Genomic DNA, 14,110 nt, shown 5'->3' on the forward strand with positions numbered 1-14,110 from the left:
AATGGATATATGGTTCCATTGCAAAGAACACACTTCATGGTAATGATCCACCAGTAACAAGTAAAGTGGTTAAGGATAGTATTAGGTTAAAAGAAGTGAGTTAATAAATGTCATCAGTAAGGCATGAGAATTAGACGAGTTTTAATGAACCAACAGCGAATGATTAAAGTTGATGAAAAGGGGTAAAGATATAAATTAGAGTACATAATCCGGAAATCTTAAAGAGAATTATAAAAGCTACTGCAGTTATTTGAAAATGGAGAGTAATAATTAAAGAAGGCCAATTGATATAAGAATGCAGAAATGGCTGAACCATTTAACTAATATTGTGCATTTGTCTTGAAGTTCGAAGATATGTAAAATAATTGGAAACCAGTTGCCTATATTGCACATATTGCCTATGACTGCTGGTTTCTGCCAGATCTTCCAGTTTTCTCCCATATTCTGAAGGTGACTGATTGATAAGTTGCTATAAATTGCCCTCTATGTAGGTAATTGATAAAAGAATTGAAGAATGTGTGAGAGAGAATAAATTGCCGAGGTGCAGAGAAATAAAGAGGGGGAAAAATAGACTATTGGGATTGCTCTGCTAGATGTTGACATGAACATGATTAGCTGAGTGGCTACTTCCAATGTTGTACAAAGAAAGAAAGTAAGGGAATTATTGTAGTTAACATCAATAACGAGAAAATACTGGAGGAAAAAATGGGACTAAATATGCCCTGGACCCAATAACTTGCTTCAGAGAGAGTGATTGATCTAAAATAAATTCCTAGTTTAGGAACAGTTCATCAGATAGAATATAGAACAGTACAGAACAGGAATGGATCCTTTGGGCCACATTGTTTGTGCCAAACATAATGCCTAGCTGAATGGATCTCACCTGCCTGCACATGACCCACACCCCTCTATTACCTGAACTCCATGTGCCTGTCTAAAGGCGTATTGCATCTACCTACATAGAGGGCAACTACCACTCCTAGCAATGCATTTCAGGCACCCACCACCCACTGTGTAAATAACAAAACTTGTCCCGCACATGCTCATTAAACTTTCTCCCTCTCACATAGCTATGCCCTCTATAATTGGACATTTCCACCTTGGGAATAAAATTCTGAGTGTCTACCTATCTATGCCTCTCATAATTTTAAATAGAAAGGTTTTATATGCAGGTAGGATATGAAACCTATTCACAGTAGGTTGATGAGAAGAAACCAGGAACTATCGAAGTAGCCTGTTGATAAAATACAATGAATAATGGGGGAGTCATCGAGGCAATTACATGATCTGTCAGCTATTATGGTTTTATGAAAGGAAATTACATTAGACATTTATTAATTTTTTAATATGCTTACCAGCAGAGTAAATCCTGGGGAAGCAAATGGACAAAAACATTTCAGAATTTTTAAATTTGAGAAGATATAGCATTAAATATTTTTACATAAAGACTTGCATAGCTGGGAGTAATATATTAGCATATGCTGATCAAAGGGTAAAAATTAGGCATGAGAATGAAGTGGTCTTTTTTAGATTGGCAGTCTACTGGACCTGAGTTACCTATAATCTACATTAATGAGTGAGGTGAAAAAAGTGCTTGTGACATCCATGTTTAGTGAAGCTACAAAACTAGTTGGGAAAGTGAGGTTTGAAGATGATACAAAATGTTAAAAGAGGAACATAGTAAGTTTAAACTGGATGGTGCGACAACTGGTAACAAAGGGTTTGCTGGTGCACCTTGGGGAAGATGTCGGCGACTCGGCCGGAGGTTGCTCTCCACCGCCTCCCTCGTTCTCGCTCGCCTTCCCAATGCCACGCCGACTGTGACTGAAACTGGAAGGGCATCGAGCCCGGGCAATACTTTTATATCTATGAAGCGGAAAGGAAACCCTTGCCATCCTCCATCCTGTTGCAATAGCACTGGTCATGCAGGAAATGGAACCACTTGTTGTGAATTCTTTATGTTAGTGTGCGTCTACGTATCTTGCCCATTCTGTAAGTCGGGGAGTGCCTGTACTGGTCTTTAGGAAGGTGTACCTTCGATTCACTATGAGAAGATTGACCTGTGTGGAAATATTTGGTCTGATTGGCATGGACTAGAATTTTGCAAAGTGAGATTTAAGATTTACTTTCAGATACCAAGAGACCTTTTGACCTGGAGACAAGTTGGCATATAAAAGTTGGGACAGTATTTGGCAACTTCACCAAATACTGGTTCGGCCATACTTGGAGTATTGTGCGAAGTTCTGGTTACTACACTATCAGAATGATGTGATCGCTCTGTGAGAGTGCAGAGGACATTCACGTTGCCTCTACTGGAGGACTTCTATTTGAGAGATTGGATAGGCTGGGCTTGCTTTGTGGAGTGAATGAGACTGGAGTGAATGAGACTGAGGGATGACCTGATGGAGCGATGTAATCTTATGAGAGGAATAGGGTAAATAATCAGAAACTTTTACCTATGGTAACAGTATCAAAAACAAGAGCACATTGGTTTAAGGTGAGACGAAGGAGTTTTAAAACCAATCTGGTGGGTTTTTTTTAACACAGTGGTTAATATCTAGAACTTGCTGCCAGAGGAGGTGATGAAATTGGATAAAATCTTAACATTAAAGAAGTGTTTAGACAGATGTCATAGAAGGTTATGGTCCTAATATGGAAAATTGCATTGGTGTATTTGGGCAAAAGGGTTCTCCTGGATGTGGTAGGCTGAAGGGGCTGTTTCTTTGTAGTATGAATCTGATACTAGTCTTGGGTTAAGGGATTCACTGTTTGGGACTAATATCAGAAATCTCTTCACCAAAAGATTATAAATCTATGGATCACTTATCTTTGAGTATATTTAGAAGCAAGGTGGAGAAAATTTTGACACCAAGGATATAAAGGGATTTGGGGATCAATCAGAATGGACATGTTATGGAATTGGCCATAAAATAAAATAAAATTAATGTTGAAGCAACCTCTTGGTGCTAAATGGTCTATTACCGCTTTTATTAGGTTCTTATTTCTGAAAATACTTAATTACTGGAATCAATGTGAAAGAATTATAAACACTGGATTTTTCCAGCTTTGTATTTAAAATTCTCACTTCAGAATTAAAAATGAAAGTTTGTTTGTATGTACTTTTTTGGAACTGGTAGATTTCAGAATGATCGACTAAAAACCTACTTTACACACATTTTACAATTTTCAGTTTTGTATAGAGACTGTTCAGAAATTTATGGACTCAGGAAATCTGTATCTCTTTCTCCGTGCAGGTAGGAATAGATGCTCTATGATTTTTTTTTGTGATATTGTTGTAAATGTAATATTCCTCATTGTTATTTGTCAGAACTATAATATGTGCTAGTATACCACTTGCACTGACGTGACCACCTGGCACTTTCATTGGCTGTTTTCATTTCAGTAAGAGGGTTTGGAAGGGAGAGGCATATTGCTGGTTATTTCTATATTATTTAGTTGAATTTACTTAAAGGTTTTTATTGGTGTCTTTATATTATAATTATTTTAAAACATTTAAATCTATTTTAATTTTTTCATAATAGTTATAGTCATAGATTAATACAGTGTGGAAACAGGCCCTTCGGCCCAACTCGCCCACACCGGTCAACAATGTCCCAGCTACCCTAGTCCCACTTGCCTGCGCTTGGCACATAACCCTCCAAACCTGTCCTATCCATGTTTCTGTAGGCACGGGTTATTGATTGGGGACGATCAGCCATGATCACAATGAATGGCGGTGCTGGCTCGAAGGGCCGAATGACCTCCTCCTGCACCTATTTTCTATATTTCTACCCGGTCTATTCCTCTCATAATTTTGTATCATCTCCCCTCATCCTCCTACGCTCCATGGAATAGCGACCCAGCCTGCTCAACCTCTCCCTATAGCTCACACTCTCCAGTCCTGGCAACATGGTGAATGTTAATGTGATACATTTAAGCTCTCTATCAATTTTCATACCTAATTAAGCCTGAAGAGGTGACATACTCAGCTGTCAAACATGATAACGTCACTTATGGCCAGAAAGCCTCTTGCTGCATAGGCCATGCTGACCAGGTTGGAACTACTTTGAGTCACACATACATACAGCATGGAAATAAGCCTTTAGGCCCAATCTGTCCATGCCAACCAAGATGACCAATTTAAACGTCCCATTTACACGTGCTTGGTGTACATTGGTTATTTTAGTAACTAACCAATGTAATGCTTTATTATTATAAACTCCGCCTACTACCACACTATTCATATTATCACAATCTGACATGTACGTCAGTCAGTGCTGCTATACAGTAGAAGCAACATGCTGTAGTGTGTTATATGTGTTATTCAATAAATACTGTTCTACCGGTTCAGCATGTTTGATACACTCAACATAGTGTCAGACGTGATATATCAGTTTTTATTTTATTCCCAGTATTTTGTTTTCACCCATTTTGTCCATCTTCTCGTGTTGCCGTGGTCAGCTAATTCCGCAAGCCTGACTCTCTGATTTTTGACTCCGACCTCGCTGAACGTTGGCGGATTTTCGAGCGCGATTTCAACCATTACATCCATGGAGCTCATCGCAACGTTCCACCAGAACACTGTGCCCCTATACTTCTCAACGTCGCTGGCCCTGAAGTTATCAAACGTGCAGAGCGTTTCGACTATGCACCTCCAGTTCCGAATCACAACAACCAAATGGGGCGGGGGGAGGCGCCGTCGTGTATGGCATGGCTGCCCAGCCTGCAGCTGTCCGTTTTTTCTCTCTTTTTAATTTTTAGTTAGTTGAGTTTTTTGTTCTGGAGTTCTAGCCTTTTTTATGTGGGGGGAGGGGGAAACTGCTTTTCTAGGGTCCCTACCTGGTCGGAGAGGCAGCTTTTCTCCAGGCTGCACCGTCGACCCGTCCTTGCGGCCTACCAGCGGGCCTGGAGCGGCGTTTCATGTATGGGACCGCCCAGAACCTCGGCTTCGGGAGCGGCACAGCGCTGGAGTGCTATCGCGGAGCTGGCGATGCCCTACCCGGGTCGCCGCGCTGGAACTCCAGTGAGCTGAGACCGTCGATAAAAACATCGCGGATCTGCGAGTCTGAGGAGCGGCCAGCCGCGGGTGGCGGCGCTGACTTTTCATCGGGATCCTGGGATCTCTCAGCGAGATCACCAGTTGTGGAGCTCCATCCGGCGCGGCCTTGTTGGCTTTGGAAGCCGTGGCCTCCAGTACGGAAGCGGCCGTTCCGGGGTTCCCAAGCCGCTGTGAGGATTCTCTCGACACCGGAGCACCATCACCCGGCGAGAACGGCCTGGAACATCGGGCCTCCGTGGAGGCAACTGTGGAGGCCTCAATAGGCCCGACTATGGGTGAACTGGGGATGGGGACTGGACATTGTGCCTTCCCTCATAATGGGAACCATTGTGGGGGGATGTTTTTATGTTTAAATTTCTTTATTACTGTTATGTCTGTATTCTTTCTTTATGTGCTGCATGGCAAGAAGCATTTTACTACACCTAGGTGTATGTGACCAATAAAATAACCTTTGAACCTTTGAAATCGTGGTAACTGCTGAAATTATTGATGATCCAGAGGTCCTGCTCACTAAATTTAGACAGCTGTGCGACCTTCGTGCCAACTCCATACTGGAACGTACCAAATTTGTTGCTCCGAACCAACAACAAGGTGAGCCTGTGGAGAATTACATTAGCGATCTGAAACATATTGCTGCTCGCTGCCATTTTGCTAATCTGTGTGATGAACTCGTCCGTAACAGACTGGTGGGTGGAATCCTCAGTGATAAAGCACGCGATGAATTGATACTGAATTAACCCTGGCCCGAGTTGAACATGCTTGTCATATTGCTGAGATCACGACCTCTCACACTAGGTCATTGGGGCCCGGACCGCATTCCTCATACCGTGTTGATGCTACCGACACCTCCTACCGTAACCAGCGCTCTCACATCATCTCGACAATCTCAAAGATTTATTGAAAAGTATTCTAATTGTGGCGGCTCCCACCCTGCGGATCGTGAACTGTGCCTTGCCTTCGGAAAAATATGCCACTATTGCAAAAAGAGGAATAATTTCTTTAAATGCTGCCGTACCCATGGGACTCGCTCACTCCCAAGGTAGTCTGTACACATGTTAAAACATGAAGATTCTGATCGCGAGTACCAAGAGCTAGCAGCACCTCCTCCAGTTACACTCCCCAAGCATGAAGATAAGTCATAACACACACTCCCTGGTTGCTTCCACTAACAAGCAACTCGACCCTGAAGTCTCACTTCGTGTCAATAATACCATTACTGTTGCAAAGATCAACTCTTGAGCCAAATGCAACGTATTGTCATTATCCTAATTTACACGGATCACGAAGTTCCGAACGTACTGTAAACACCGGCCACTTTGGTAGCCTACGGAGGAGGAGAGATCAACCTGCTTGTAGAAGCTGAGATGAACTAAGGAAGACACAAACAATCTCCCAGATGTACTGGAGGACAGAGGATCTAAGGGAGTAGAGGAACTGAAAGAAATTTTCATTAGGTGAGAAATAATATTGGGTAGGCTAATGGGACTGAAGGATGATAAATCCCCTGGGCCTGATGGTCTGCATCCCAGGGTTCTCAGGGAGGTAGCTCTAGAAATAGTGGACGCATTGGTGATCATTTTCCAATGTTCAATAGATTCAGGATCAATTCCTGTGGATTGGAGGATTGTTAATGTTATCCCACTTTTCAAGATTGGAGCGACAGAGAAAACGGGGAATTACAGACCAGTTAGCATGACCGGTGGTGGGAAAGATGCTGGAGTCAATTATTAAGGAAGTAATAATGGGGCATTTGGATAGCAGTAAAAGGATTAGTCCAAGTCAACATGGATTTATGAAAGGAAAATCATGCTTGACTAATCTTCTGGAATTTTTTGAGGATGTGACAAGTAAAATGGATGAAGGGGTGCCAGTGGATGTAGTTTATCTAGACTTTCAGAAAGCCTTTGATAAGGTCCCGCACGGAGACAGGTGACTACAAGTAGAACACGTGGTATTGGAGGTAGGGTGTTGACATGGATAGAAAATTGGTTAGCAAAGACTAGGAGTGAACGTGTTCTTATCAGAATGGCAGGCAGTGGTGAGTGGAATGCCGCAAGGCTCGGTGTTGGGGCCGCAACTGTTTACCATATATATTAATGATTTGGAAGAGGGAATTAGGAGCAACATTAGCAGGTTTGCAGATGACACAAAGCTGGGTGGCAGTGTGAACTGGGAAGAGGATGTTAGGAGGTTGCAGGGTGATCTGGACAGGTTGAGTGAGTGGGCAGATGCGTGGCAGATGCAGTATAATATAGATAAATGTGGTTGTCCACTTTGGCGGCAAAAACAAGGGGGCAGATTATTATCTCAATGGGGTTAGATTAGGTAAGGGGGAGGTGCTGCGAGACCTGGGCATCCTTGTACACCGGTCACTGAAAGTTGGCTTACAGGTACAGTAGGCAGTGAAGAAAGCTAATGGAATGTTGGCCTTCATAACAAGAGGATTTCAGTATAGGAGTAAAGAGGTTCTTCTGTGGTTGTATAGGGCTCTGGTGAGACTACATCTTGAGTATTGTGTACAGTTTTGGTCTCCTAATTTGAGGAAGGACATCCTTGTGATTGAGGCATTGCAGCGTAGGTTCACGAGATTGATTCGCGACTGTCATATGAGGAAAGATTGAAAAGACTAGGCTTGTATTCATATGGAGTATAGAAGGATGAGGGGGATCTTATAGAAACATATAAAATTATAAAAGGACTGGACAAGCTAGATGCAGGAAAAATGTTCCCAATGTTGGGCGAGTCCAGAACCAGGGGCCAGAGTCTTATAATAAAGGGGAGGTCATTTAACACTGAGGTGAGAAAAAACCTTTTCACCCAGAGAGGTGTGAATTTATGGAAATCCCTGCCTCAGAGGGCAGTGGAGGCCAAGTCACGGGATGGATTTAAGAGAGAGTTAGATAGAGCTCTAGGGGCTAGTGGAGGCAAGGGATATGGGGAGAAGGCAGGCACGGGTTATTGATAGGGGACGATCAGCCATAATCACATTGAATGGTGGTGCAGGGTCGAAGGGCCGAATGGCCTCCTCCTGCACTTATTTTCTATGAACTGCCACCTAGAGTCACAAGCTGAACTTTTTCATTGTCCATGGGAAAGTTGCAACTCTGCTTGGCATTAACGCGTGCCAGGATCTAGGACTGGTAATGTTTGCGCCTGCTCTCCATCATATATCTTGTGCTGAGGGCTCCACCCAGCAGATACTTTCCCAGTACAAGGAACTAACTATTTGACGACAAGCTTGGGAAGCTACCCATCAAATACAACATTGTCACCGATGCAAATGTCTTACCTGTGGTTCGAGCACCACACCGCATTCCACATGCTATGGGCGACAGAGTACACAATGAGCTCCAGCGGATAGTATCCCTGGGTGTAATTGCCAAGGTTACCGACCCATCCGACTGGATTTGCACCATGGTGAAGAAGAAATCCAAATCTGTATCAACCCCAGAGACCTGAACACAGTGATCAAACACCTGCACTGCCCGATGCACACAGTGGAGGAAGTTGCTGCCCAGCTCGGCAGTGCCTCTGTATTTTCTGTTCTGGGTGCCAAAAGCTTGTTCTGGCAGATCCTGCTGGACCCCGACTCGTCCAATCTCACCACGTTCGGCACCCCGTTTGGCCATTACAAATTTCTGCAGATGCCCTCTGCCAGCGAGGTATTCCAACATACAATGGAACAATTATTTACAGGGTATCCTTGCGCCATCATTGTCAACGATATTCTCGTTGCTGGACGCGACATGGTTGAACATGATGCCACCTTGAGTAAAATACTGGACCGTGCTAAAGACATCCATCTCAAGCTCAACCCTCTGAAGTGTAGATTTCGCATCAAGGAGGTCCATTATGTCGGACATGTTTTCACCAGTGATGGTCTCAAACCGGACCCTCCAAAACCATTGCTATCAACGAGATGCCAGTTCCCACTGTCGTTACAAGTTTGCAGAGATTCCTGGGAACGGTTAACTACTTGGGGGAATTCATTCCCAACCTCAGCGAGATATCTGCTCCCCTACGACAACTGACTCACAAAGACACTGCCTGATCTTGGTACCCACAATGTAATTATGCTCCTACAGCTTACCCCCTTAGTCTAGTTCAGTAAAACACTGAGTCGATCACTGGATCAACTATTTTTTATTCTTCCCAAACTTCCTATACGATACCTAACCGCACCGTGGGTCCGATCCTTGTCTCTACTTGTCCAAGCCCTTCAGCCTCATGTGAGCAGACACCTCCAGCAGGTCACACGGTCCCAAGTGCACCTCCAGAAGATCGACTGATCCATGTGGGGTTCATTCTTTTATAGGGCATCGGACCTGTGGCACAAAACTATATGGGGGGAGGGGAGCAGTCCCTACAAGCCAATCACAAATATCGATCATATTATACAGTTATTGACAGCTCCCTAACCCAATCACAAAGTACCCCATTACATTGTTTCCACAGAAGCTTCTAGATAGAAGACAGTTAACCAAAGTAAAGAAACATTTTCCCAGGTTGTATAAACAATTTGAACAAGGCTTCACACTTTAACCAATTATCAGATGACAGCACAAACACTCTGCAACATAATTAACAATATCTTTATACACCCCCCTCTATAACCAATCTTAATTATGCATTTGCAGACCAGTTCAGGTCTGCGGCAAAACCTTCATACATATTAACAAAAGGAAGGACATCTGGACCTCACCTTATCCTCAACTTCCATCTAGGGTCCAAACACCTTGGAGCCATGACTCACAGCTTGCAACTTTCACAGAAAGAGGCCAAGCAGGCCCTGCAAATACAAAGATCCTCCATTTTGTGACATCTCTTATTTAGCCAATATTAACATTCCTCCATTTTATAATTTATGATAACCCTCATCATTAATGATAACCAAAATGCAACAACGACTACTTTACTATAACAGATATTCTAACAAGAAGATGCTGATGCATTTTCCCAGAATTTCACGAGTTTGCATGGGCGTAGCTTCATGATTTCCGTCTGAGGAGTCTTCACCTCCCGAGTTTTCATGGGCGCAAATCCCCTCCATCCATCCCGATAAGTTCATCTGTTGTTGACTCGTCACAGAGTATGAAGTTTCTAAGAGAATCTGGAATATAGCAAGTTAGCAGCCTACACTCCCACTGATACTCTTGCAATGGTGGTGATGCACCCATGCATTTTTGCCCTCTACTTTCACCGCCTTTGGGGTCATTAGGAGAACCTGGTAAGGTCCTTCCCAGCGAACCTCCAACCATTTCCTTACCCAGTTCTTTACAAGGACATAGTCTCCAGGCTCCACTTTAGTTGAAGCTGTCAACAAAGGTACCTCATTATATGCTGCTCTTACTCTACAGTGTGATTCTCTCAACGCTCGAGTTAAAGCCAGAATTTAGTGGGTCATCTCCGCAGTCATATGATGGAAATTTATAATTTTCATTCCTTTCTGGTTCCAAGGTGTTCTTAGGGGTTTACCATAAATAATTTCAGCTGGGCTCAGTCTAGATTTCCCTGCAGGCGTGACTCGCATCTGAAATAAAGCTATGGGAAGTAATTTAATCCAATCAATTCCAGTCTCCGCCTTTAATTTAGCTAATTTAGTTTTAAGGGTCTGATTTGCCCTTTCTACAAGTCCAGCAGCCTGCGGTCGATAAGCACAATGTAATTGCTGCTGGATGCCCAACTGTTCACAAAACTCTTTATTAATCTGCCCAATAAAGTGTGGACCGTTATCTGAACTAAGTCGAATAGGGATGCCAAATCTAGGGACAATTTATTTCATTAACACCTTGACAACAGTAGCCGCTTTATTATCAAGGGTTGGATAGACTTCGAACCACCTGCTGAATACATCGACTATGACAAGTACATATCTGTAACCCTGGCACCTTTCCAATTCTATGTAATCCATCTGTAATATGTCAAAAGGACCCATGGGCAACGGTGTCTCCCCATCTCCACATCCTACTTTTCCTGGATTGTATTTCTGGCAAACTTGGCAACCGCTACTTTTTGAGCTAATGTTTGTAACCTTGGATGTCACCATAGCCAAAATAGTGTCTCCTACTGCTCTTGCACTGCAATGAGTTGCATAGTGCATGCACTCTATAACGCATACTGCTAGTGAATCTTTCATATGAGTTTGCCCTGCTGGTGTGGTCCACATTCCTGTCATACAATCCAGTGTACACCCAAGTTGCTTCCATAATTCTTTATCCCTTTCAGTAGCCTCCTCCTGCAACTGAACAATCTCTTGGATGGTAAGCATCAGCTTCTCCGAGTGGGACGTTATTTAAACTTTTAGTCTGCCTAATCATTTTTGGCACTACCATCTTACATTCCAGGGATATTTCTTTTGCTGCCAGGTTGGCATTACGATTTCCAATGTCTATTCGGGTCTGCCCTCTTGTGTGTGCACTACATTTCATAACAGAAATTTGTCTGGGCAGCATCAGGGCCTGCAATAAATCTGTCACCAATTGTTTGTTTGATATTTGAGTCCCCGCTGAGGTAAGAAATCCTCTATTTTTCCATAATTGTCCGAAATCATGCACTACTCCAAATGTGTACCTGGAATCTGTATGTATGTTTACCTTTAAATTCTTTCCCATAATACAAGCCCTAATTAAAGCAAATAATTCAGCCTGTTGTGCTGAATAAGGTGACTCAAAGGCAGCTGCTTCTACATTTTCCCCATTCGGATTAACAATTGCATACCCAGACAATTTCACATCCCACGGTCCAATAGATGTACTCCCATCTACATACAATGTTATGTCAGGGTTCTCTATGGATGCGTCTCTCAAGTCCTCCCTCACAGATGTCTCTTACTCAATGATAAATAAACAGTCTATTCCCGCTTCTGACTGCTTTTCTGGGGGTGAAACAAGAAAAGATGCTGGGTTAATTGATGTACAATGCCTAAATTGAAGCTTCGGGTTATTTAATGTAAATTTCATATTTGTTCTGACGAGCCATTGATAGGTACTGTGTCTGTAATTGTTCCAACAATGCTGCCACTGAATGCGAACTATATACCACTACTGAAGAAGGGTTTCGACCCGAAACGTTGCCTATTTCCTACACTCCATAGATGCTGCCTCATCCACTGAGTTTCTCCTGCATTTTTGTCTATCATCTATATACCTATTTCCTGCTCTAGGGTCATATTTGCAGCCGACTAAACTGTTATATATGGCAGTTAGAATTTGGGTGCACAGTGGGTGTCCCCTTGCTACAGGATCTAATTTAGAAGAGTAATAGGCAACTGGTCTATGCCTATCCCCATGCTTTTGAGTAAGGTCTGCCATCGAACACTCGGAGAATGGTGCAATAGAGTTGGAAGGGTCTGTCGTAAAGTGGTCTTCCCAATGCTGGGGCCTGCATAAGCGATTTCTTCAAGTTCTAAAGCAAACAAATATTGACTGTTCTTATGGAGAGGCAAGGAAAAGAATGCGTGTTGCAGGTCGACTATTGAGAAGATTTTTGCTTCAGCTGGGATTAAAGCTAAGATGTGAGCAGGGTTTGGCACTAGGGCATGGAGCGGTTCTACAACTGAGTTAATCGATCTTAGGTCTTGGACCAATCTGTACTGGCCTTTCTTCCCTGGTTTCGGAACTGTGAGGATTGGTGTGTGTAGATTGATTGACATTTTACCAAGATGTTTTGTTCTAGTAGTTCCCGAATTAATTTGTCTATGCTGTTACTGGCTTGTGGTTTTAATGGATACTGTTGTATCGAAGGCAGTGTTACCCCTTTCTGGAGAGCTACTTGGATGGGATTGATGTTCACTCGTCCTACCTGAGCTGTGTCTTCTGCCCCAACTTGAAGGTCCATATACTCGCATACCTCACTCCCAGATGCTGACAACTGTCCTTGGAGCCTGATGAAACTTAACATACTGGTTAAACAAATTTTGCTCTTCGTATTTATTCGGGTCTGCTATGGTAATTGCCCTTTTCACCATTGTTCCTAGATCTTTTGCACTTGCCGGATAAGTTACTTTTCTTGTAATGTGAGGAGCAATCCCTGCAGTCCTTTACCATAATTTCACTGACGGGATACTTGCTCATTTTTGCCATATCAGGATCTCCCTCAGTGTCTCCAGCTATTGTCTCACCCTCAGATATGTCTTCCTCTTCACTAGGGGGATCACGGTACCTTCTAAAAGACCCTCTCTGTTCTCTCACTGCTCGTCTAATTCGTCAAGGCTTAGGCTCGCAAAAATATTCTGGGGGTTGTACTATGTCTATAATAACCTCTATCTCCTTAAATACGGGAGCTATCTTCTTCGTTTTACTCCTGGTACCGTGAGCTACTGGACTATATGCCAATAGTGGAGCAGATGAATTCAAAGAATCCTGTGCTCGTGTTGCTGCTGTTTGTAAAGCAGGCTTTATTGTGGAATCTGCAGGTGGTACCTACCAGTGACGCTCACGTGTGATGCCTCCCAATATGGACTCGGAGTTGATTGCCTACAGACTTCCGCCGACGGAGACTGCAGACCTATTGCTTACGCCTCCCGCACCCTGTCTGAGACTGATCAGCGATACGTCCAGATTGCTAGCCGTGGTTTTTGCTTGCACAAAATTCAAGGACTTTATGTTTGGCAAATCTGTGATTGTTGAAACAGACCACCATAGGTTGGCCACCATTCTGAACAAATCCATTCATGCTGCTCCTGCTCGCCTGCAACGGATGATGATGCAGCTATGGTGCTTTGTTTTTATCCTTATCTACAAGATAAGATTGGTTACTTACTTACTAACCAATGTAATGCTTTATTATTATAATCTTTTGTAGATAAGAGGCCAGGACATGCATCTGGCTGACATGATATCAAGAGCTTCACGAACAACCTGTGAACAACACTGTCTGAAAATGACCAGTTCACAGTCATAATGGTGTCGTACATACCTACAGAATGCTTAAGCAACCTGGCAGAGCATGTGGCTGCGGATACAATCTACGGCTACTGTCCTCAGTCATCCGGCGTGGCTGGCTGGATAAACAATATCGCGCCCCACTTCCGATTCGCCCAAACTACCTGTT

General features: G+C 43.3%; 1 protein-coding gene across 1 annotated transcript in view; it reads left to right on the forward strand.

The window, feature by feature from the left end:
• Positions 1–14,110, forward strand: part of topaz1 (testis and ovary specific PAZ domain containing 1) — an 80,984-nt gene that overhangs the window by 42,157 nt on the left and 24,717 nt on the right. The window contains exon 7 of the mRNA XM_033018884.1: positions 8,444–9,003. Within this exon, the coding sequence (XP_032874775.1) occupies positions 8,444–9,003 (560 nt within the window). The remainder of the gene's footprint in view (positions 1–8,443; positions 9,004–14,110) is intronic.

The sequence above is a fragment of the Amblyraja radiata genome, chromosome 4, assembly GCF_010909765.2.
Source record: "Amblyraja radiata isolate CabotCenter1 chromosome 4, sAmbRad1.1.pri, whole genome shotgun sequence".
NCBI classification, from domain to species: domain Eukaryota; kingdom Metazoa; phylum Chordata; class Chondrichthyes; order Rajiformes; family Rajidae; genus Amblyraja; species Amblyraja radiata.